The sequence below is a fragment of the Thalassophryne amazonica genome, chromosome 19 (genome assembly GCF_902500255.1).
Source record: "Thalassophryne amazonica chromosome 19, fThaAma1.1, whole genome shotgun sequence".
In the NCBI taxonomy this organism is placed as follows: Eukaryota; Metazoa; Chordata; class Actinopteri; order Batrachoidiformes; family Batrachoididae; genus Thalassophryne; species Thalassophryne amazonica.
This window is the reverse complement of record NC_047121.1, coordinates 15133035-15160070: the sequence shown is the minus strand read 5'-3', so window position 1 is coordinate 15160070 and position 27036 is coordinate 15133035. Positions and strand designations below refer to the sequence as shown.

General features: G+C 41.3%; 1 protein-coding gene across 1 annotated transcript in view; it reads right to left on the bottom strand.

Annotated features, from left to right (window-relative positions):
* The window catches only part of gfra4a (GDNF family receptor alpha 4a), a 526172-nt gene that overhangs the window by 54733 nt on the left and 444403 nt on the right, over positions 1-27036 (bottom strand). Inside the window, exon 5 of the mRNA XM_034194878.1 lies at positions 9320-9429. Within this exon, the coding sequence (XP_034050769.1) occupies positions 9320-9429 (110 nt within the window). The remainder of the gene's footprint in view (positions 1-9319; positions 9430-27036) is intronic.

Here is a 27036-nt window from a genome sequence, read left to right as displayed (position 1 = left end):
TTCACTCACAATTTCAATATGAGCATTCTGTCTTCTTTAAAAATAAATCTCTGTAGTGCTATTGCTTAACTTAAAATTGTATAAATTAACAAAAAAAAAAAACAATAGAAAATTTGCATCATCCAAAACAATGTAACAGTGCAAAACAATGTAACAGTGCAAAACAATGTAACAGTGCACATTTACACATTTAGTGTAATAAAAAGTGCAAAAAATAAAGTCTGAAAAGTAAACAGTACTGTTGTCGCGCACCTTTTCCACCCAGCCATTTTCCTTTTCTCATTCTCTCCTGTATTTTTGCATTCTTTTTTGTTTGTTTGTTTTTTTAGGAGGAGTAGTAACGACGTTACAGACATTGCTGTCCGTAGGCATATCTGCAGTGCCAGTGTCGGTGTCTGTATCGATATCAGCGATGCTGCTTTGTTATTGTCGTCCAGCGACCGTTGTCGGCTCATGACGTCGGTATCTTCTTGCGAGCAGATGTCCCTCGACCAATGAGATAAGAGTGATTCTGTATCGTCAACTCGTGTCTGTCAGCTCATTGGTGAAAAGCAGGAGAGAGGCTGGGATCAAATTTACCGTAAGTTTCCATATAAAGCGCCAGTCAATTTCATTGACATTTTACAGACTTTTTGATTCTCACAGAAATACGGGACAAACTGCGTCCCGTTTCAGGTCAATACGGAATGCACACTTTTATTTCCAAATAAGGGACGATTCCGTTTTTCAAGGGACGGTTGGCAACCCTAGCTGTGGCTAAACACAACTCTTCCTTTTGTTGGTGTTAAATAAAAGTCCTGGATTGCAGCAGCTATGTCTTTGTGGATCTACACAGCTGGACCGGCACTGACTGGCAGGTATGTCGCTTTCTGCCACATATAGTACTTTGGGTTTGTGACGTGTTTGTTATGCATTCACAGATTGTCTGCAAATCAGCTGCAAAGCAGATGCAATAAAAATGCTTTATTCGTGGCCAATCTGTATGCAGTCGCTACACCATATTTTAGTTTGTGATGTGGACATGATGGGCACGCAATATATCTGTTTTACACACTGACCCAATCCACTGCCAAGCCGCAAATCCCCATCAGTTATGGATATCAGCGGTTAACAGCAGATATACAGCGCATAGAGTGAGTATGTGTTGTGTATGAACTGAGTATGTATGTATGTATGTAAGGCGGATGTTATCCGCATCCAGATTTTTGAACAGCTCAAAAATCCTGGCTGCGGACATGCGTGCCTCTGCGGATGATCACGGGCGTGTTTGGATGACGGCCGACTCATACCGGCATGTTACATGGATATTGCGGATGTTTGGCGAATATGGGCCAATTTTGTGCGAAATCCATACGCAAATCCTCCTAAACGCCAGTGGGACAGGGCCCTTAGTGAGAGCCATCTCTGTGGAATGATATTTTCTAAAAGCAGACTGCAGTGGCTCAAAGAGATTATTCTCAGTAACATAGTCTACGAGCTGCCGTGACACTTATTTATATGAATGTTAAAGTCACCAATGATCAGAATGTTATCTACACTAGTTGAAAAGTTAGAGATAAAAGCACCAAATTCATCCAAGAATTCAGAATATGGGCCAGAAGGCCTACATACAGTGACAAAGTAATACGACTGATTTTTATTCTTCTGACCTTGGCAATGTGTAATATCCTGAGCAGAGTGGAGAATCAGATGCTCAAACGAGTTATATTTGTAACCCCCAACAGCTAATAAGCTAAATGTATATGCTGGTGGGCAGGCCTCATTTAAGGGGAGGACGGCTGTAGGTTTAAGCCAGGTATCACATAGCCCAATCATATCTAAGTGATGATCAATAATTAGATCATTGATCAACAATGATTTTGAGGACAGTGATCTTATGTTAATGAGACCCAGTCTAAGGACCTCAGTAGGGTTGATTGTTGAACTGTTTGGGTTTAGGGGTGGTTCCAGAGTAGCATATATAAGATGCCTAGAAGTAGGTTTAGGTTTGAGACATTCCACGTGCATTGTAGGTTGCGGACATGAAATCTTTGCTATTGCTGGAACAACCACTGGGCCATCCTCAATTTCAACATCATCCAATATAGTAATGGGTATTAAGTTTGGAAAGCATATCCCTCTATGATTTTTATGGACACAACTATGATTTTTAATGGACACGACTACGGGAGCAGGCCACAGTCTCAACTTGTTGAAATTCCCTCCCTGGCAAATAAACTGCACTATCACCATAGTGGATTTTCTGCACTAATTTCCCCGCTAAGCTAATGGATTCCACACCCACATTTGTCATAAGCCTTGCAGGGTCTCTAATCACCTGCTCCATGGCCTGCTGTAGATTCCTAATGTTACCCTCCCTGTAGAGCTTTATCTACACTCAACAAAAATATAAACGCAACACTTTTGGTTTTGCTCTCATTTTGTATGAGATGAACTCAAAGATCTAAAAGTTTTTCCACATACACAATATCACCATTTCTCTCAAATATTATTCACAAACCAGTCTAAATCTGTGATAGTGAGCACTTCTCCTTTGCTGAGATAATCCATCCCACCCCACAGGTGTGCCATACCAAGATGCTGATTAGACACCATGATTAGTGCACAGGTGTGCCTTAGACTGCCCACAATAAAAGGCCACTCTGAAAGGTGCAGTTTTATCACACAGCACAATGCCACAGATGTCGCAAGATTTGAGGGAGCGTGCAATTGGCATGCTGACAGCAGGAATGTCAACCAGAGATGTTGCTTGTGTATTGAATGTTCATGTCTCTACCATAAGCCGTCTCCAAAGTCGTTTCAGAGAATTTGGCAGTACATCCAACCAGCCTCACAACCGCAGACCACGTGTAACCACACCAGCCCAGGACCTCCACATCCAGCATGTTCACCTCCAAGATTGTCTGAGACCAGCCACTCGGACAGCTACTGAAACAATCGGTTTGCATAACCAAAGAATTTTTGCACAAACTGTCAGAAACCGTCTCAGGGAAGCTCATCTGCATGCTCGTCGTCCTCATCGGGGTCTCGACCTGATTCCAGTTCGTCGTCGTAACCGACTTGAGTGGGCAAATGCCCACATTCGCTGGCGTTTGGCACATTGGAGAGGTGTTCTCTTCACGGATGATGCGAAGGAGATGTGTTGCACTGCATGAGGCAAATGGTGGTCACACCAGATACTGACCGGTATCCCCCCCCAATAAAACAAAACTGCACCTTTCAGAGTGGCCTTTTATGGTGGGCAGTCTAAGGCACACCTGTGCACTAATCATGGTGTCTAATCAGCATCCTGATATGGCACACCTGTGAGGTGGGATGGATTATCTCAGCAAAGGAGAAGTGCTCACTATCACAGATTTAGACTGGTTTGTGAACAATATTTGAGGGAAATGGTGATATTGTGTATGTGGAAAAAGTTTTAGATCTTTGAGTTCATCTCATACAAAATGGGAGCAAAACCAAAAGTGTTGCATTTATATTTTTGTTGAGTATATGTTCGCAAGCAAGATGGCGGCGCCTTCCCCAGTAGGGTGGAGGCCATCCGGCATCAGCAAGCCTTGGCGGCCCCAGAACGAAGGCCAGTTATTAATAAAGCTAAAGCCTTGCTGTCTACAAAACTACGCCAGCCACCTATTTAATGTCAGCCTGCTAAACGCCTCATCAGTACCCCGGGAGGGGAGAGGACCAGAGACTATTAATCAATGCCAACACATCTTTCTGGCAAGGTCATAAGTCCTCTCTTTGTCCATTTTTGTGACCTGTGAGTCACAGCTTATCTGAGGATAAGCTGGTGCTTATCCTCAGATTCCACAGTGTGAAGTGAATGAGAGGCTACTATTTTCTCTGGGCAGGGATCCAGTCAGAAACAGGACACAGACAGCAAGTACGTCCCTTCAGCTGCTCTCTCGTGTGACTAGGAATCAATACATATTGGAAGCCTACTCCTTATCCTACTGTTACCTGCTCTACATGAAAGTAACGTTAGCCTCCGCTCATACTAATTGGTTGATTCATTCATTCATTTAAAAATATGAAATGATTATTTTAAGAGATGATTTTTCATCATCATCTTTTGTCTGACAGCAAAACGGCACCTTGTAGGATTCTCAGGGAAAGTCAACATGAAATTTTGAGTAACTTGTACCATTTAAATTCAAAGAAAATCTGGTAGCACAGTTCCACCAAATTTGGCACTGCAACTCTATGCATATACCCTCCCGATATCATGCCATTCGGTGATCCCATTAATGAGAAAATACATCATGAAATAAAGCGCACCATACATGGTCAAATGCAAAACAGAGGAAGAAATTTTAAGGTTTCTGGTCCAATTATTGCGATTCATGAACCAGAGAATGTTTTGACACCAGTCTGGATTATCCATGTCATAAATTCAGAGATGAGTTTGTTTGGGCCCATTTCACATATTTCACAATACTGCAAAAAAAGAAAAAATTGAAGCGCAAATGCGTGTGGCCTGTACTGTTAGAGCAGGCTCACTCCACCGATCACAATGGTTTCACAAAGGTTTTCCCATGGTTGAACCCATGGAGCAAAAGTTATTTTTGTTTACAGGTTGTTGCTTTTTTTTAATTAAATATAGCGCCATCTAGCGTTTTCGCTAGCCATTTTTTGGATACTGCAAGTTTTTTCTGGCATATACCAACCCTGTAAATTTCGTATTTTAACTCTGCCTGGTTTTGGCCGCCCAAACACTTTTTTTTTTTTGCCTAGAAAAAATGTAAACAAAAACAACAACAAAAAACAAACAACACAAAACAAACAATGATAATAAAAAACACTACTACTACTACTACTAGTAATATAAGAATATCAGGAAATACTGGCATACTACCAGCTAATTGTATTGAGTAGTTGCTCCCTACTGCCACCTTCTGCTCTGGAGAATATTGCAATGAATAACAGGCTCGATTAAAAGCTTTTTCACTCTATTAAACTGCATGCCACACAAGCAACAGCTCCAAGCGGCAGCATGCGCATGAGCTGAAACAATTTCTACATAAACATCACAGAATTGTGGAACATTGAGCAAGTTTAACATCAAACCTCAAAAAGGTTTTCTGCACAACATCACTTTACCCGTGAGAATCTATTTAAATCTGAGTTTTTAACATTTGTAACTGGCTTTTATTATTTAGCTTACATCAACCTGCATATCAGTTCCATTTAAAAATAAGGATATTCGTTGCAGAATGTTGAATGTTTGAGCAGAATTATGTCTGATTTAATCATGTTAAGTTCAGCTTGATTATGACCTTACACTGATTACAATAATGAGAAGCAACGGCATTTACACGGCAATTTATATCAACACAGAATTGCCTTAATCAGGTTAAATCTCAGTTAGTGTGCATGCATTCGCTGAGAGGACGCACAGAGCCTGAGATGGTTGGTTTAATCCCAAAGCACAGAACTGTTAAGGTGCTGCCACATGGCTGTCTGTGCACCATCCAATTCCAAAGGAATAGATACTGGAAAGTATCACACATTAGCTGGAACTGTTGTGATGTTTTGTGACAGTCAATTATTTGAAATATAATTTTCTCCATTGGAAGTATTTATCATATAAATGCCTGCCTGATCTGTCACTGTCCTTATTTGATGCTACATCTGATGGAGTCCATGCTTGTGCAGTCTGCATGTTTTTTTAAATTGTTTTTTTATTTTTCCTGGAGATAACTTGCATATTCATCAGGGCAGACAGCTCGATGATAAGTGCTGCAGCCTGCAGTGTAAAGTCCAGGCGCCAACACCAAAGTTGCTCGGATGCATTTTTTTTTTTATTCTTTTCCCACCCTTGGAGTTTTCAGGGAAAAATGATTGGGAAGTCATTCTCTGGGAAGGGTTATGTAGCCTCACAGCTTGTATTTTTAAAATAGCTTGGAAATAAAATTGCTGCACTTTAAGGCAGTGTGGCGAAAAAAAGGATTTCTGATTCACCTCATTGATTTTCTAGGTCCCCAAACAACACCTCAGATCTCACTTCTACCTGTGTTGTCTAAAACGGCCAATCACTGCTGCAATTCCTTCCTGTCTTCCTTTATCTGTCTTCCTCAGTCCCTCACACACCAAATGACCTTTGTGCTGTCTTTCTGCAGCAATCTACTGTTGCTTTGTTGTCGTAGGCTGACATATATATTCAGAGGATTCTTTTTATCATCCCTGTGTGCACTCTGTCATCTTTTGTTTTTTTAATGTAAAATCCACACCTCTGCCATCATGTCTGGGATAACTTAAAAAACAAACAAACATACATGCTGAGTAGTAATTGTGTTACTCATAATGGTGGCTAATGGCCTGATATAACCAAATAAAACTTGGATATTCTGAAAATATACAGTCTTAAATTCGCAAGAAAAAAGTCACTTATTGTATAAGATTATAAAGCTATAAATGTGCAAGAACAAAAGTCATCTTTAGGAGGACAAAGTCCCAAATTAGGCAGACAAAAACTCTCAAATTTATCAGAAAAAATGTGTAGCCTATTACAGATTAGAAAGTCATACATTTGTAAGAAAAAGTGTCAGGTATTGTATGAGATTATAAAGTTGTACATTTGCGAAAAACTCAGGATTATCAGAAATCTTAGATACTTTGAGTGTCATTAATTTGCAAGAAAAAAGTGATACAAAAGTTGATACAAAAGTCATATGTTTGTGAGGAAAAAAAACCCTCAAATTTTCCAGCAAAACTATAGATATTCTGAGATTATATAGTCATAAATTTGTAAGAAAACATATCAGATATTGTATGATACTATGAAGTCATAAATTTGCAAAATCTTAAATTTATCAGAAAAAACCTTGGATATTCTGAGAATATACAGTCTTGAATTCACAAGAAAAAGTCACAAATTAAGCCTGGTTCACATGGCAAGATTTTCACATTGTCTGTAGGTTTCCAAAACCAGAGACACCACACACGGAGATAAAAAAAAATCACAGATCTGACAGTTTTGGTTGTACAGTGTGTGGTGTGCAGCCACACGGTAAAGACAACACACCACACACTAGATTTCACACACAAACATTCCCAGGTCAAATGGGAAATCCCGCAAAATCTCTCGAGATTAAACATGACTTCAGCGTAAACAAACATGGTGGACGAGGAAGACACAATGGAGATAGTTTGTGGACTATTTCTAAGGGAAAAAAAACAAAAAACAAAAAGAAAAAGAAAAGGGATTGGTTAAAGAAGTGGAGACAGCGCGACCACCGGATTTTCTGATGCGCCATAACGGCCATTTTGATTTTGGATTCCGCTCCGTGCATCTGTCACCTCACTTTCTGATTGGCTACACATCACATTCAGCAGGCTGAGTGCTCATTTGTGGTTCAGAGACACCACATGCGCTGTAATATCAGGCCAAGACAATCCAACATGTTGAATATCCCCGATTTGTGGTCTGAGTGGTCCCGACGTCCTTCCGAGCAGACTAGAACACTCTTAACACACCACACATGGCAGGAATATCTGATAAGTTTATCTTTAGCATCATCACGATAATCAGGGAGTCCTTAAGATTATTGGAAGAGGAAAATCGGGTCCGATATTGGCCTAAATATCTTGCTGTGTGAACCAGGCATTAGGCAGAAAAAACCCCTCAAATGTATTAGAAAAAAAACCCATGCATATTCTGACATTAGAAAGTCATACATTTGTAAGAAAAGAATGTCAGGTATTGTATGAGATTATGATGTCGTACATCTGCAAAAAATCAAGATTATCAGAAAACCTGGATATGACTGTAAAGTTATGAATTTGCCAGGAAAAATCAGATATGGTAAGAGAAAATAAAGTCATACATTTTGATACAAAATACAAAAAAAAAATCAAATTTTCCAGATATCCTGAGATTATAAATTCATAAATTTGTAAGAAAACATGTCATATATTGTATGATATTATGAAGTTATACTTTCTGTTAAACAGGTGGATCATGTACATGCCCGTATATAAAGGGGTCCCCCCCCCCCCGAGAATTCTGCTGATTTTTTTCTGATCTGGATATCAACATTATGTATTTTCTTTTCATTGATAATAAGCAACAAGCACTAACTGTTACACAGCTATTATCACACACCCTCGAGTTTCAATTTCATCTGCCAGAGTAATCCCTTAAGTGATGAAAGGGGAAACGGCTAGATAAACGTATCCCATGGGGGTTGAGAATTTTTGCTCCCTGGTCCCTATCCTCCTCTGATATCAAACAGATTAGTAGGCTTGTAAATACCCATGTAGACACACAATTACACTTGTCTGGTTTGTAAAAACATGTTTGTATGTATAAGATGAGAAATAAAGGGAGCTTCTCCTTCCTGTTGCAAATACTGTAAAGGTGCAAATATTCGCATGGGATTTATTATGCGAATTTCGCGAGTTAAACAAGGTCGCCAAATTAAATACCGCTATTTTAATACATAACGTACATATACGTACATATTCATAATGTAAACGCGAATATTAATACAGCTAAATACGAGGTCTGTCCGACCTATCCGACCTTTTTATTTTTTTACAAAAACTATATGGATTTGAATCATGTGCGCTTGCATCAGCCAAGCTTGAACCTTCGTGCGCATGCGTGAGTTTTTTCACGCCTGTCGGTTACGTCATTCGCAACTGACAGGCAGGTATAAAGTTTGCATTAATGTTATCTTGGTTCTTCCTGGGTGGTTCTTATGGCAACTGATCCAGTCCCAAGCAAGGACTATTTGTACAAAATGTATTTCCTAAAATAATACATTTTGGGTTTCAAATGAAATTTATGTAGCTTTTTACCCCTCGAAATCTTCAAAAAGCTTCTGCTTCTGAGCCCCCCACGAGGGAGTTGCCCCTCGACCCCACCAGGGGCCCTGCGGCCCACTGGACCCCCAACTCAAGGATTTGAACCCCCCTTTCACATTCCTATATACGGCCCTGATGTACAAGTAGAGTACAACATGTTGAACATGGCTCCATATTAATATTGTCGTAAATTACTTGTATCTTTTCTGAATGTGAAGAGGTTTATGTGTGTGCATTTAAAACAGAGTGAGGGAGAGACAAAGAGGGAGAGAGAGAGAGACAGGGATGAGCTCTCTCTCTCTCATTATATCAATTATGTATCTTCATAATCTCAGAGAATAGCAGTTTTTAACACACACATTTACAGTTTTTTTTTCATCAGTGTAGTGTCTCCCTCCTCCTGCTCTTTTTTAAAACCCATAATGGCCCTAATATGTCGCTGCATTTGTCTGATGTCCTGACTCGAAACCCTTTTTCTTCCTGATTCTGCACAGGAGGATTTGGTTCTTACCTATCAGACCGGTGTAGGCGAGCAGACAGGCTCCATAGTTCTCCTGCACGCAGCCGCTGGCACTTTGATCGGAGGGTTGGCAGTCATACTGGAACTGTGCCCAGCGAGACCTGTGGGAGCAACAACATGACATCCATCACTTGCTGCACAGTTCATGTCACTGAGGAGGCACCATACCTGATAGTGACCATTCTAGAACTTCTTTAAGAAGATGCAACACATGGTCCAACAGAACTGATACATGAAGTCCAAATCATTACCTTGGACACACCAGACTCACTGTTCTCATCAAGGCCAAGGCTTTGACCCCTTAAGGCCAACGTATACATGAAGAACGAACAAGATGAAAATGGACTGTACAAAGACTGAAGTCCGCACAAAAAAATCTATCCATCCGTCAGGCATCCATCTGATCCTCCCAGGACTGTGTGGATCTGACATCATCAGAGAACTGTGGAAATCCAAAGCGTGCTGAGAACTTCTAGAAGCATCTTCAGACAAAATTCAGGAGAATGATCCTTCTATGACTGAACTGGCTTTGATCACCAGATGGCCAGAGTCTCTGCACTGTAAGCCAGAATGTTCAAATTAATTAAAAAGTTAAAAAGTAGTGTAAACTCAAAGTTTTAAGAAAACATTCTACTTACTTAAATATTTCAAATATGTGTAATATGGTCTTGCTTTTTGAGTAAATTAAACTAGGATTTTTTTGACTGACTTGAACTAATTGTATATTAAGTAAGCAAAACGTCAAAGGATAACTTAAGCACAACTTAAAAGAATTAAGCAATTATACTGTATATGTAAATATTTCCGTTGACTTAATGAACACTTCAGCAGGAGTGATGACCAAGTGGTTAGTGTGCTTGCATTTGATGCAGAAGGTTCCCAGTTCAAACCCCACCTCTGCTACATTTGTCCATGTTGTGTCAGGAAGTGCATCCGCCATAAAAGTTGTGCCATCTCAAAATGCACATCCACTCGAATCAGGAAGCAGCTAAAGGGACTTAATTGGACTTAATTTTACCCAATGAACACTTTAATCTAATTGTAATCATGAGGTACAAGTAGCATATATTATTTTAAAGTTTTTAAACATTTAACTTCTGGGAACAATTGACTTTTAAGGTTAAGAACTCAAAAATTTTGTGGAAATTGACTGCCTCAATATTTTCGAGTTATGTTAACTTGTTCAGGTTTTTCCCCATCACACAGCCAGAATCATGCAGAATGACATCAGAATGACGAATCAGTGGCCAGCTCTCCACAATTTCTCTTGTACTCACTCGACTGGTAAGCACTGAAAGCCGAGATAGGCATGTCCCAACTTGTCCTTTAACACTCTGAAACGGAGGTGTTCCTTTGTCTCGCTTCATCAGCGAATCGGTCGTGACGCGCGAAGCCTCCGCGCGGCTTTCCATGACAAAATCTCTTGTTAAAAGATTTTGGTAAAATCTGCTGGAAAATGGCTGATGTCCAGCTTCTTGTGATAACCAGAGAAATTGCACACGACGGTCCTAGCTCCACACAGCGATCCGTTTAGAAATGATGTGGTGGTTTCTGCCTCTCGATGGCGGCTCGGAGCGCGGCGCGCCATGCGCCGTTGTGGGCCGTCCTTAAAGCTCTAGTAACACTCCTTATTCTCTGTGAAGCCCGTAAAATTTTCACCGAAAGCCAGATAAATTTTTCGAATGGTTTCCAGCTGCCTGTCTCTAACAGTTTCTGAAAACATTCTGATGGAAAAAAAGCCCAAATCATTCCACCATTTCCTTGGGGTGGACCAGTGCTCACTCAAAGCCTGCCCACAGGCGAATGACGCAACCGACAGGCGTGGAAAAACTCACACATGTGCACGAAGGTTCAAGCTTGGCTGACATAAAAACATATGAATCAAATCCATATATTTTTTGCATAAAATAAAAAGGTCGGATAGTTTTCTCACAGACCTCGTATATATATGTAATAATGTGAATATTGTCTCCATCATATCTGTACATAACACGGGCAGCTGCGCCTCTCTGTGGTGCGCAGTAACGTGTCATCACACGCGTCAGGCTCGGAGCTGAATGGATCTGGCCGCTGTAATATATGAACACCTTCTAACTCTGTAGGAGATATGACATGGAACTGTTGTGCCAGGCCGTGATGGCATTAATAAACATGTATCTCACTTCCAACAGTGGTCCAGGAGTGTTTCACAGTGCGGACGTGGACGTGGAGCCGGGACAGCATCCTGTGGTTAAATTCCTCTCACCCCGACTGCTGTGTGCTGGAATGAACCAAGCAAAAATAAATCCCATGTGATAATCCAACCATCGCGGTGTCCAGAGTTGTGTTGTGCTCCTGAAGTGAGCAAAAATGAAAACAGAAATTAAAGTTTGCTGGAAAGGCTCCATCTGACACACAGGACTGCATGGCCCACTGCCAGCAAACTTTCAGCAAAGCTGTCCACTGGCACCCACATGCATGTGCGCCCGCGCTTAAGGTTCAAAAGATTTATTGTCATATGTACAGTAAGAAACGTATTTCCCTGTGCAATGAAATTCTCTTCTTTGCTGCTCTCACCGGGTGTCTATAATAATAGTCAAAATAGGCATTAAAAAAAAAAAGCATTAAAAGCATTAAGCATTAAAAAGTAAAGTAACAATAAAGGTGCAGTTACAGTATGAAGTGAAATGAAATAATGTGCAAATAGCAAGATTCAAGTATTAACAGTTAACAGTAAAGTAACAGTAAGGTGCAGTAACAGTGTGAAGTGACCCCAGGGGGTCTGCTCAGTCCTTAGCAGCATTCAGCAGTCTGATGGCAGTGGGGTAGGAAGAGTTTTTGAAGCGGGTGGTTTTGCATTTCACACTCCTGAACCTCCGTCCTGAAGGCAGCAGTGTGAACAGTCCGTATTGGGGATGTGTAGGGTCTTTTATGATGGCGGCAGCTCTATTGTGGACTTTCCGATGGTAGATGCTCTGCAGAGATGGTAGTGGCGTCCTTGTGATCTTTGATGCGGTCTTCACTACTTTCTGCAGGCGTTTGCGGTCATTCACCGTTGAGCTGCCATACCACGCAGTAATCGAGGTGGTGAGAATGGACTCAATGATGCAGCTGTAGAAGTTGCTGAGAATCTTGGGTGACATGCCAAATTTCCTCAGCCTCCTCAGGAAGTACAGCCGCTGCTGAGCCTTCTTTACCACCTGTGTGGTGTTAAGTGTCCAAGTGAGGTCACTACTGATGTGGACCCCCAGATATTTAAAGCTGCTCACTCTCTCCACCTCGCGGCCTTGGATAGACAGTGGCTGATGAGGTTCCCTCTCCCTCCTCATGATCACTATCATTTCCTTGGTTTTATCTGTGTTCAGGGTGAGGTTGTTGACTCCACACCATGTCACCAGGCCTTCCACCTCCCTCCTGTAAGCTGCTTCGTCTCCGCCGGTGATGCGTCCAATCACAGCAGTGTCGTCAGCAAACTTTATGATGGTGTTGTCGGGGTGAGAGGCGGCACAGTTGTAGGTGAAGAGGGTGTAGAGAATAGGGCTGAGGACGCAGCCCTGCGGGGTACCGATGTTGGTGGTGATGCTGGCTGAGGTCCTATTCCCAATCTTGACAGACTGTGGTCTGCCAGTCAGAAAGTCCAGAAGCCAGTCACAGAGGGTGGGGTGGAGTCCAAGGGCAGACAATTTGTAGGTGAGTTTGTGAGGGATGACCGTGTTGAAAGCAGAGCTGTAGTCAATGAAAAGTACTTTGATGTAAGAGTCTTTATTTTCCAGGTGGGAGAGGGAGGCATGCAGGGTGGCGGCAATGGCATCCGAAGTTGACCTGTTGTGCCTGTAAGCGTACTGCAGGGGGTCTGTGATGTCCGGTATGCAGCCCTGAATGTATGACAGTACCACTCTCTCGAAACACTTCATAATGATTGGAGTGAGTGCCACTGGCCTATAGTCATTCAGGCAAGATGGGGGGTTCTTCTTGGGGAGGGGGATGATGGTGGTGGTCTTGTAGCAGGTGGGAACAGTGCATTGACTGAGGGAAAGGTTGAAGATGGAGGTAAGAACGTCAGTCAGCTCGTTGGCACACGCTCTGAGGGCACGACCAGGTATGTTATCCGGGCCAACAGCTTTCCGGAGCCGAATACTCCTCAGTGCTCTGTGTACCTGGGCTGGTGTGATAACGAGAGGGGAGGAGGGAGGTTGGGCAGCCGAAGTGTGTGTATGATCTATGGATGTGGTACAGGTGGAGGTGGAGCTCTCAAAGCGTGAGTAGAACACATTGAGGTCTTCCAGGAGGTTGTCTGAAGAGCTGATGGTGGTGGTCCTGGAGCCGGTTCTGAAGTCTGAGATGTGGTTCAGACCTTGCCACATCCTCCTGGGGTCAGCATTGGAGTAGAAGTTCTCTGTCTTCTCTCTATGCTGCCTCTTGGCCGCTCTTATGGCCTTCTTCAGTCTATATTGTGCGGCTTTGCGCTCAGCCTCGTTGCCAGATTTAAATGCAGCAGTGCGAGCACGCAGCAAGCGCAGTACCTCGGTATTAATCCAGGGCTTCTGGTTGGGGAACTTCTTGACTTGTATGGTGGGTATGATGTTCTCAACACAGGTGCTGATATACCCAGATACATACTCAGCATATTCTACTACATAGCTTAGCTTAGTAGCTCATGCAGCGTTATGCACACACACATACACACATAATTTCAGCCTCACACGTGTGCGCGGGGTGCATGTGTGTGTGGCACACATGCACGCGAGGAACACGGTGCTCCGTCCCAATCCGGTCCCGTATTTGCCATCCACACTTGGGACATCGGGCAGTCTGCAGCGCCTTTTATGGCCGTCTGGCAGCAGTCTGTGTCTACCTGTTGTCTACATGTGCTTTGGATGCCATTGTGCAGGTGTGGATGAGGTAACTGGGATGTGTTCTGACTTGGCTGACCATGCCTCTTTTCCTCCCAACTGCGTCAGATTAAGGCAATATTTTCTGAGTCGGGCATGGTTCCTGCACATTCTTGCTATGTGTGATGGTGGCTTTACTGTGCTCTTCATCATTTGGATGGTTTTTTTTTTTGAGCCACTGATTCTTACGACCAGTAGTCTATTTATGTATGATTGCTGAGTTGCATCTTGGTTTATAGATAGATGACCAAGACATGACCCTATCAACCCCAAGGCCACAACCAGGAAAAAGTGCTTTAGGGTGCCTTCAGGCCAAGGCCGAGCAGCAGGGCAATGCAACACTGAGCAGATCATCCATTATTGCTGCTATTTCTTACATGTTCATGCAACATACATAATAAGAATAAGAAGAAAATGAAGAAAATAAGAAGAAAATGCATGTGCAGTGATCAGTTTTCACATTTCTTTGCAGTTATGTTTTAAGGAAAAAGGTACACTTGCAAATAAATATATACAGTGTCTTTCCCCCGTAATCACCCATTTGGGTTTTGACACATTTTAGTAAGTCAGGCTTCTGTATATTAAATTTTCTAAAATAATCTTCCTTTCACTCATACAAATCTCTACAACTTGATATAAATGAAATAATAACATCAAAGCCAAGCTAATGTGTTGGATAAGGCACTGCACCCTTTGGTATAACACACGCAAATCATCAGTTTTACTGCAGGTTTTCTTTAAACAAGTCAGGGGATGGATACTTAAACATTTCCAAGTCACTGAATATGTCCTGGATGTTATTTACATCAGTCGTTAAAAATACAAACAGTATGGTACTGTATGGTAAATCTGTGTTGGAGTCAGCAGTTCTCAAAATGTGAGTGACCGTGCAAAAAAGAGAATAGTAAAGAAACCCACCAAGACACACATGACAGCACTGAAGGCATAATAGGCTTCTGTGTGTGTGTCCGGAGAGATTGTACTTAGGACACATTTGGCCTGTTGCATCACCACTCACAGGTTCCTGGTGAAGTGGAATAGAGAAGAACTTTCATAAAAGGGAACAGCTGAGATCTCGGCTTGAGTCTCCCTTGTGCGTCCTGGCAAACTGTAGCTGAACTTTCAAGTCTGCTTTTTTCAGAAAATCCTCTGCTCCACTCCACCATGATGTTGTGTAACTGGTGATGCAAAATACAAAACTTTCCCTATTCCCACATTCTCCAATTGCAGCCATAGAAGAATGTAATGCAGCTGATACACCATGACGATTTAACCAGCATATGCCAACATATCAAAAATGCTTTCAATACGTCTTTATATGGGAGCTGACACGTTCAGTAAGTCTTACTTGTCCGGAACACATCAAATACGTCTACATATGCCATGTAGATACAGAAAGTTTGATATAAGTTACACATAGGTTCAAAGCACATTACTCATAGTTTAGAAATACATTTTGGGTACCCGAGACACTTTCTCACCATATTTCAGCTTATGAGTAACTTACAAGTAATGTGTGTCAACAATCGCATAACTTATCTACAACTTAGGGCCTACTCAAGTGGGATGTATGAGCCATATGCTGGCATACGTCAAAAATATTGTTCATGTTTTCAATTACCTTGCTGTACTATGACGTATACCAGCATGCTTCATCGTGCTCTTAACTTATACAAAACGTTTTCCATAACTTATTCAATGTACACCAGTGTATTTGCCAATTTTTTCATATGTTGGCATAGGTTGGCGAAATCATCAAAATGTGACAAGCCCTTAACTCTTTCAGAGTTGTTGTGTGCCTTGGTGACTTCCCTCAGTATTAGTATTCTCCTTTTAGCACTGTCTCTCAGTTTTTGAAAACTGTGTACTCAACAGCAGATTTGCCATAGACTACCATACTGTTTGTATTTCTTAATGAGTTATGTAAATAAAGTCATAAAAGACATATACAGTGACTTGGAAATGTACATGCAGCCAACATCCTGACTTGCCTAAAGTAAACTCACTGTAAAAGCAACAATTCAGTTTTGTTATACGAAAAGGTTCCATTACCTATGCAACCCATTATCTTGGCATTCATATTTTTACCTCCACCAACAAAGTTGGAGGTTGCTTATGCCCCTCTTTGGTTGTTCAGATATCGCTATGAATTTTTTTAATTGACAATTAATATCGTAATACTCAAGAACTGATTAAATTTTGAAGGTCATAGATTAACATGGAATGAAGTGAATGAAAAGAAAGATCAAATTTCTTTGACATTTGAGGGTGTTATATACGATGCTATCCTTTATCAACTGATAAAATTTGATCCGGATCTGATCCAGATTATAGATTTTGTGGCCATTTAAATTTAACATTGAAACCCCATTTAATGTATATTTTACATTACATCTTGATCAAACATGATTGTGACTAGCCTAAAACACACCCGTGTAATATTCATGCTGTCTGATCAGCATCCAGATATGTCACACCTGTGAGGTGGGATGGATTATCTCAGCAAAGGAGAAGTGCTCACAAACACAGATTTAGACAGATTTGTGAGAAATATTTGAGAGAAACAAGTCTTATGTGTATATAGAAAATGTTTTAGATCTTAGAGTTCAGCTCATGAAAAATGGGAGCCAAAAAAAAAGGGTTGCGTTTCTATTTTGTTCAGTGTAGTTTACAACAGTAAATAATATATTTATGTTGATATACTGTGAGTTTCTCTGTGAATTTTCAGACCTTTTGTCTGACTTAGTGCTTAGTTCAGATAAGATAATTATAGTGGGCGCTTTTAACATCCACATAGATGCTGAGAATGACAGCCTCAACACTGCATTTAATCTATTATTAGACTCAATTGGCTTTGCTCAAAATGTAAATGAGTCCACCCACCACTTTAATCATACTTTAGATCTTGTTTTGGTATGGAAATTGAAGACTTAACAGTATTCCCTGAAAACCCCCTTCTGTCTGATCATTTCTTAATAACATTTACATTTACTTTAATGGACTACCCAGCAGTGGGGAATAAGTTTCATTACAGTAGAAGTCTTTCGGAAAGCACTGTAACTAGGTTTAAGGATATGATTCCTTCTTTGTTATGTTCTCCAATGCCATATACCAACACAGTGCAGAGTAGCTACCTAAACTCTGTGAGTGAGATAGATTATCTCGTCAATAGTTTTACATCCTCAATCAATCAATCAATTTTTTTATATAGCGCCAAATCACAACAAACAGTTGCCCCAAGGCGCTTTATATTGTAAGGCAAGGCCATACAATAATTATGTAAAACCCCAACGGTCAAAACGACCCCCTGTGAGCAAGCACTTGGCTACAGTGGGAAGGAAAAACTCCCTTTTAACAGGAAGAAACCTCCAGCAGAACCAGGCTCAGGGAGGGGCAGTCTTCTGCTGGGACTGGTTGGGGCTGAGGGAGAGAACCAGGAAAAAGACATGCTGTGGAGGGGAGCAGAGATCGATCACTAATGATTAAATGCAGAGTGGTGCATACAGAGCAAAAAGAGAAAAACACTCAGTGTTGGGAAAGTGTAGTGACAAGGACCCACAACAGGGGGCACAAATGAACGGTCAATAGATGAGCCAAAAAGTAACAATTTCATGTTGTGAAGGTGCACAATGAATATACAGACAATCTCAGAATCTGATAACAGCGCCCTCTAGTGCCTGAAGCTCGCACTTCAGGTAGGGCGCCCTCTGGTGGTGGGCCAGCAATACCTCCTCTTCTGGCGGCCCACACAACACTCAGTGCATCATGGGAACCTCCCAGCAGTCTACGTCTATAGCAGCATAACTAAGGGATGGTTCAGGGTCACCTGATCCAGCCCTAACTATAAGCTTTAGCAAAAAGGAAAGTTTTAAGCCTAATCTTAAAAGTAGAGAGGGTGTCTGTCTCCCTGATCTGAATTGGGAACTGGTTCCACAGGAGAGGAGCCTGAAAGCTGAAGGCTCTGCCTCCCATTCTACTCTTACAAACCCTAGGAACTACAAGTAAGCCTGCAGTCTGAGAGCGAAGCGCTCTATTGGGGTGATATGGTACTACGAGGTCCCTAAGATAAGATGGGACCTGATTATTCAAAACCTTATAAGTAAGAAGAAGAATTTTAAATTCTATTCTAGAATTAACAGGAAGCCAATGAAGAGAGGCCAATATGGGTGAGATATGCTCTCTCCTTCTAGTCCCCGTCAGTACTCTAGCTGCAGCATTTTGAATTAACTGAAGGCTTTTTAGGGAACTTTTAGGACAACCTGATAATAATGAATTACAATAGTCCAGCCTAGAGGAAATAAATGCATGAATTAGTTTTTCAGCATCACTCTGAGACAAGACCTTTCTGATTTTAGAGATATTGCATAAATGCAAAAAAGCAGTCCTACATATTTGTTTAATATGCGCTTTGAATGACATATCCTGATCAAAAATGACTCCAAGATTTCTCACAGTATTACTAGAGGTCAGGGTAATGCCATCCAGAGTAAGGATCTGGTTAGACACCATGTTTCTAAGATTTGTGGGGCCAAGTACAATAACTTCAGTTTTATCTGAATTTATCTGAGTTTAAAAGCAGGAAATTAGAGGTCATCCATGTCTTTATGTCTGTAAGACAATCCTGCAGTTTAGCTAATTGGTGTGTGTCCTCTGGCTTCATGGATAGATAAAGCTGGGTATCATCTGCGTAACAATGAAAATTTAAGCAATACCGTCTAATAATACTGCCTAAGGGAAGCATGTATAAAGTGAATAAAATTGGTCCTAGCACAGAACCTTGTGGAACTCCATAATTAACTTTAGTCTGTGAAGACGATTCCCCATTTACATGAACAAATTGTAATCTATTAGACAAATATGATTCAAACCACCCCAGCGCAGTGCCTTTAATACCTATGGCATGCTCTAATCTCTGTAATAAAATTTTATGGTCAACAGTATCAAAAGCAGCACTGAGGTCTAACAGAACAAGCATAGAGATGAGTCCACTGTCCGAGGCCATAAGAAGATCATTTGTAACTTTCACTAATGCTGTTTCTGTACTATGATGAATTCTAAAACCTGACTGAAACTCTTCAAATAGACCATTCCTCTGCAGATGATCAGTTAGCTGTTTTACAACTACCCTTTCAAGAATTTTTGAGAGAAAAGGAAAGTTGGAGATTGGCCTATAATTACCTAAGATAGCTGGGTCAAGTGATGGCTTTTTAAGTAATGGTTTAATTACTGCCACCTTAAAAGCCTGTGGTACATAGCCAACTAACAAAGATAGATTGATCATATTTAAGATCGAAGCATTAAATAATGGTAGGGCTTCCTTGAGCAGCCTGGTAGGAATGGGGTCTAATAAACATGTTGATGGTTTGGATGAAGTAACTAATGAAAATAACTCAGACAGAACAATCGGAGAGAAAGAGTCTAACCAAATACCGGCATCACTGAAAGCAGCCAAAGATAACGATACGTCTTTGGGATGGTTATGAGTAATTTTTTCTCTAATAGTTAAAATTTTGTTAGCAAAGAAAGTCATGAAGTCATTACTAGTTAAAGTTAATGGAATACTCAGCTCAATAGAGCTCTGACTCTTTGTCAGCCTGGCTACAGTGCTGAAAAGAAACCTGGGGTTGTTCTTATTTTCTTCAATTAGTGATGAGTAGAAAGATGTCCTAGCTTTACGGAGGGCTTTTTTATAGAGCAACAGACTCTTTTTCCAGGCTAAGTGAAGATCTTCTAAATTAGTGAGACGCCATTTCCTCTCCAACTTACGGGTTATCTGCTTTAAGCTACGAGTTTGTGAGTTATACCACGGAGTCAGGCACTTCTGATTTAAAGCTCTCTTTTTTAGAGGAGCTACAGCATCCAAAGTTGTCTTCAATGAGGATGTAAAACTATTGACGAGATACTCTATCTCACTTACAGAGTTTAGGTAGCTACTCTGCACTGTGTTGGTATATGGCATTAGAGAACATAAAGAAGGAATCATATCCTTAAACCTAGTTACAGTGCTTTCTGAAAGACTTCTAGTGTAATGAAACTTATTCCCCACTGCTGGGTAGTCCATCAGAGTAAATGTAAATGTTATTAAGAAATGATCAGACAGAAGGGAGTTTTCAGGGAATACTGTTAAGTCTTCTATTTCCATACCATAAGTCAGAACAAGATCTAAGATATGATTAAAGTGGTGGGTGGACTCATTTACTTTTTGAGCAAAGTCAATAGAGTCTAATAATAGATTAAATGCAGTGTTAAGGCTCTCATTCTCAGGATCTGTGTGGATGTTAAAATCGCCCACTATAATTATCTTATCTGAGCTAAGCACTAAGTCAGACAAAAGGTCTGAAAATTCACAGAGAAACTCACAGTAACGACCAGGTGGACGATAGATAATAACAAATAAAACTGGTTTTTGGGACTTCCAATTTGGATGGACAAGACTAAGAGTCAAGCTTTCAAATGAATTAAAGCTCTGTCTGGGTTTTTGATTAATTAATAAGCTGGAATGGAAGATTGCTGCTAATCCTCCGCCCCGGCCCATGCTACGAGCATTCTGACAGTTAGTGTGACTCGGGGGTGTTGACTCATTTAAACTAACATATTCATCCTGCTGTAACCAGGTTTCTGTAAGGCAGAATAAATCAATATGTTGATCAATTATTATATCATTTACCAACAGGGACTTAGAAGAGAGAGACCTAATGTTTAATAGACCACATTTAACTGTTTTAGTCTGTGGTGCAGTTGAAGGTGCTATATTATTTTTTCTTTTTGAATTTTTATGCTTAAATAGATTTTTGCTGGTTATTGGTAGTCTGGGAGCAGGCACCGTCTCTACGGGGATGGGGTAATGAGGGGATGGCAGGGGGAGAGAAGCTGCAGAGAGGTGTGTAAGACTACAACTCTGCTTCCTGGTCCCAACCCTGGATAGTCACGGTTTGGAGGATTTAAGAAAATTGGCCAGATTTCTAGAAATGAGAGCTGCTCCATCCAAAGTGGGATGGATGCCGTCTCTCCTAACAAGACCAGGTTTTCCCCAGAAGCTTTGCCAATTATCTATGAAGCCCACCTCATTTTTTGGACACCACTCAGACAGCCAGCAATTCAAGGAGAACATGCGGCTAAACATGTCACTCCCGGTCTGATTGGGGAGGGGCCCAGAGAAAACTACAGAGTCCGACATTGTTTTTGCAAAGTTACACACCGATTTAATGTTAATTTTAGTGACCTCCGATTGGCGTAACCGGGTGTCATTACTGCCGACGTGAATTACAATCTTACCAAATTTACGCTTAGCCTTAGCCAGCAGTTTCAAATTTCCTTCAATGTCGCCTGCTCTGGCCCCCGGAAGACAATTGACTATGGTTGCTGGTGTCGCTAACTTCACATTTCGCAAAACAGTCACCAATAACCAGAGTTTGATCCTCGGCGGGTGTGTCGCCGAGTGGGGAAAAACGGTTAGAGATGTGAACGGGTTGGCGGTGTACACGGGGCTTCTGTTTAGGGCTACGCTTCCTCCTCACAGTCACCCAATCAGCCTGCTTTCCCGGCTGCTCGGGATCTGCCAGGGGGTAACTAACGGTGGCTAAGCTACCTTGGTCCGCACCGACTACAGGGGCCTGGCTAGCTGTAGAATTTTCCACGGTGCGGAGCCGAGTCTCCAATTCCCCAGCCTGGCCTCCAAAGCTACGAATAAGCTACACTTATTACAAGTACCGTTACTGCTAAAGGAGGCCGAGGAATAACTAAACATTTCACACCCAGAGCAGAAAAGTGCAGGAGAGACAGGAGAAGCCGCCATGCTAAATCGGCTAAGAGCTAGTAGCTACGCTAAGCTAGCGGATTCCTAAAAACACGCAAAGTGAATAATGTGTAAATAATTTAGAGGTGATTCAGCAGAGGGAGTGCTTTAGTTAAGGCACGTAAAGATTACACTGTGAAACAAATCGTAATCTAGATAACTAGATCAATCTAACTGCGCAGATTAAACAGCTAACAGATACAGAAAAACACCGCTGTGCTCCGGAACAGGAAGTGATACAATACCGCAGTGAGAGCCAACCACCAGTAGAGGCAAGCAGTTGAGCACAACCTTGGATGCTGTAGCTCCTCTGAAAAAGAGAGCCTTAAATCAGAAGTGCCTGACTCTGTGGTATAACTCACTAACTCGTAGCTTAAAGCAGATAACCCGTACGTTGGAGGACTGGAAAAAGAGTCTGTTGCTCTATAAAAAAAATCCCTCCGTAAAGCTAGGACATCTTACTACTCATCACTAATTGAAGAAAATAAGAACAACCCCAGGTTTCTTTTCAGCACTGTAGCCAGGCTGACAAAGAGTCAGAGCTCTATTGAGCTGAGTATTCCTTTAACTTTAACTAGTATTGACTTCATGACTTTCTTTGTTAATAAAATTTTAACTATTAGAGAAAAAATTACTCATAACTATCCCAAAGACATATCATTATCTTTGGCTGCTTTCAGTAATGCTGGTATTTGGTTAGACTCTTTCTCTCCTAATGTTCTGTCTGAGTTATTTTCATTAGTCACTTCCTCCAAACCATCAACATGTCTATTAGACCCCATTCCTACCAGGCTTCTCAAGGAAGCCCTACCATTAATTAATGCTTTGATCTTAAATATGATCAGTCTATCTTTATTAGTTGGCTATGTACCACAGGCTTTTAAGGTGGCAGTAATTAAACCATTACTTAAAAAGCCATCACTTGACCCAGCTATCTTAGCTAATTATAGGCCAATCTCCAACCTTCCTTTTCTCTCAAAAATTCTTGAAAGGGTAGTTGTAAAACAGCTAACTGATCATCTGCAGAGGAATGGTCTATTTGAAGAGTTTCAGTCAGGGTTTAGAATTCATCATAGTACAGAAACAGCATTAGTGAAGGTTACAAATGATCTTCTTATGGCCTCAGACAGTGGACTCATCTCTGTGCTTGTCCTGTTAGACCTCAGTGCTGCTTTTGATACTGTTGACCATAAAATTTTATTACAGAGATTAGAGCATGCCATAGGTATTAAAGGCACTGCACTGCCGTGGTTTGAATCATATTCATCTAATAGATTACAATTTGTTCATGTAAATGGGGAGTCTTCTTCACTGGCTAAGGTTAATTATGGAGTTCCACAAGGTTCTGTGTTAGGACCAATTTTATTCACTTTATACATGCTTCCCTTAGGCAGTATTATTAGAAAGCATTGCTTAAATTTTCATTGTTACGCAGATGATACCCATCTTTATCTATCCATGAAGCCAGAGGACACACACCAATTAGTTAAACTGCATGAATGTCTTACAGACATAATGACATGGATGACCTCTAATTTCTTGCTTTTAAATTCAGATAAAACTGAAGTTATTGTACTTGGCCCCACAAATCTTAGAAACACGGTGTCTAACCAGATCCTTACTGTGGATGGCATTACCCTGACCTCTAGTAATACTGTGAGAAATCTTTGAGTCATTTTTGATAAGGATATGTCCTTCAATGCGCATATTAAGCAAATATGTAGGACTGCTTTTTTACATTTGCGCAATATCTCTAAAATTAGAAAGGTCTTGTCTCAGAGTGAAGCTGAAAAACTTAATTAATTTTTTTTTCTTAATTTTTTTTTTGTTTTTGCTTACATTTAAATAGTTTGGGCACTTCCCACTACTTACTTTGAAATCCGAGATGTGTTTTTGGTCTGTTGTCTCGGTCACACATCCGGGCCCTCTGTGAGGTTTCAACAACATGCTTAGCAATGCCGCTGACTGATCTCGCGGATAAGCAAACTCCACCATGCTACATTATAGTGTAGCATGGTGGATATACAACCCCTGGCAAAAATTATGGAATCACCGGCCTTGGAGGATGTTCATTCAGTTGTTTAATTTTGTAGAAAAAAAGCAGATCACAGACATGACACAAAACTAAAGTAATTTCAAATGGCAACTTTCTGGCTTTAAGAAACACTATAAGAAATCAAGAAAAAAAGATTGTGGCAGTCAGTAACGGTTACTTTTTTAGACCAAGCAGAGGAAAAAAATATGGACTCACTCAATTCTGAGGAATAAATTATGGAATCACCCTGTAAATTTTCATCCCCAAAACTAACACCTGCATCAAATCACATCTGCTTGTTAGTCTGCATCTAAAAAGGAGTGATCACACCTTGGAGAGCTGTTGCACCAAGTGGACTGACATGAATCATGGCTCCAACACGAGAGATGTCAATTGAAACAAAGGAGAGGATTATCAAACTCTTAAAAGAGGGTAAATCATCACGCAATGTTGCAAAAGATGTTGGTTGTTCACAGTCAGCTGTGTCTAAACTCTGGACCAAATACAAACAACATGGGAAGGTTGTTAAAGGCAAACATACTGGTAGACCAAGGAAGACATCAAAGCGTCAAGACAGAAAACTTAAAGCAATATGTCTCAAAAATCGAAAATGCACAACAAATGAGGAACGAATGGGAGGAAACTGGAGTCAACGTCTGTGACCGAACTGTAAGAAACCGCCTAAAGGAAATGGGATTTACATACAGAAAAGCTAAACGAAAGCCATCATTAACACCTAAACAGAAAAAAACAAGGTTACAGTGGGCTAAAGAAAAGCAATTGTGGACTGTGGATGACTGGATGAAAGTCATATTCAGTGATGAATCTCGAATCTGCATTGGGCAAGGTGATGATGCTGGAACTTTTGTTTGGTGCCGTTCCAATGAGATTTATAAAGATGACTGTGTTATGTGGGCCGCTGAAGAGGAGGTACTGCTGGCCCACCACCACCAGAGGGCGCCCTGCTTGGAGTGCGGGCTCCAAGCACGAGAGGGCGCCAGACCCAGAAGAAGTGACAGCTGTCACTCATCGCACCAGCTGTCACTCATCTACACCACAATAGAAGCCGGACTGCAACTCCACCTCCCCGCCGAGAAATCGACTACCGAAGAGGTAATTTCTCTGCTGACTCAAACCGTTGAGTGATAATCTGAACTTCTTTTGCAGCCGTTATCCTGTGGTGTTCTGCCTTATCTGTGGGATTGGCGTTTGGTGTGATCAGCGACGGCTTCGCCTCACACCCCAAACCAGATAAGTGGTTTAAACAGGAGCTGCACGAGTGTGTGATTGGAGGTGGAGGTGCTCCCTCCTAACTGTGTGCAGACTGTGGATTACTGAGTGTGCGGACTCACACTCATTCATCTTGTCTTTGCTTTCTGCCAGCAGTACCAGGGTCGACAGCCGAAGACGGAGGCCACCTGGGGACTCGGGACTTGGCGGCTCCGGTGTTCTTCAGACCGTTGGTGGTGGAAGCCGTGTAGGATGCGGCTTCTCTCTCGTCAGGGGTCTTCTATCTTCGAGCCTGCCCACACGTCACCTGGTGTTAATTGACTTTGCAAATTTTGTGTATTTAGTTGTGTGTTGTCACAACATTAAATTGTTACTTTTTGGCTTATTCATTGTCCGTTCATTTGCGCCCCCTGTTGTGGGTCCGTGCTATGACACCTTCTCAACAGACTGCCTGAAGAGAACGTAAATTTCCACAGTCATTGATGATATGGGGCTGCATGTCAGGTAAAGGCACTGGGGAGATGGCTGTCATTACATCATCAATAAATGCACAAGTTTACGTTGATATTTTGGACACTTTTCTGATGTTTGAGGATGATGAAATCATTTTTCAAGAAGATAATGCATCTTGCCATAGAGCAAAAACTGTGAAAACATTCCTTGCAAAAAGACACATAGGGTCAATGTCAACGAGCAGATGTGATTTGATGCAGGTGTTAGTTTTGGGGATGGAAATTTACAGGGTGATTCCATAATTTATTCCTCAGAATTGAGTGAGTCCATATTTTTTTCCTCTGCTTGGTCTAAAAAAGTATCCGTTACTGACTGTCACAATCTTTTTTCTTGATTTCTTATAGTGTTTCTTAAAGCCAGAAAGTTGTCATTTGAAATGACTTTAGTTTTGTGTCATGTCTGTGATCTGCTTTTTTTCTACAAAATTAAACAACTGAATGAACATCCTCCGAGGCCGGTGATTCCATAATTTCTGCCAGGGGTTGTATAGTGATGTCCTGCGACTGAATGTTGTTTTTTTTCTGCCGCAAGCAAATCAATTGTTCCCCAACGCTATTTTAGATCACATCATGTGATCTTCGGTTCTAGGGGCTGTTCCTTGCTAAAACACTGATTTGGCGAGGAAACAAACCAGAAGTGACGTTCCGTGGTCTGACGCAGAAGCAAACTGTAATTGACATCCCGGGTCCTCATAGCGGATGAAATGGATGGCATGGCACATCATGTGACCATTCAAAATGGCGGCGTCCATGAATGTAGGGGTCTTCATTGCAAATGAGGTGGATGGCTCAGTTGGATTTTTTTTGTCCTCACTTCAGCTTAACTCAATGTTCGGTATATAGAAATGACAGATAATGTACATAGAATTATAGATAGAAAATTAACATTCTAAATCTGAACAAAGGGAAAACATATTAAGTACACAACTCTTTAATATGCTGCCAGTATTTCAGTAATTTGTACAGAATTCCTCTCAGGCCAAGACAGAGATAGGCCTTTGACTTTGACTGCATATGCAAAAAATGAGCTGCATAAACAGTGTATATCAATCAATCAATTTTTTTTTTATATAGCGCCAAATCACAACAAACAGTTGCCCCAAGGCGCTTTATATTGTAAGGCAAGGCCATACAATAATGATGTAAAACCCCAACGGTCAAAACGACCCCCTGTGAGCAAGCACTTGGCTACAGTGGGAAGGAAAAACTCCCTTTTAACAGGAAGAAACCTCCAGCAGAACCAGGCTCAGGGAGGGGCAGTCTTC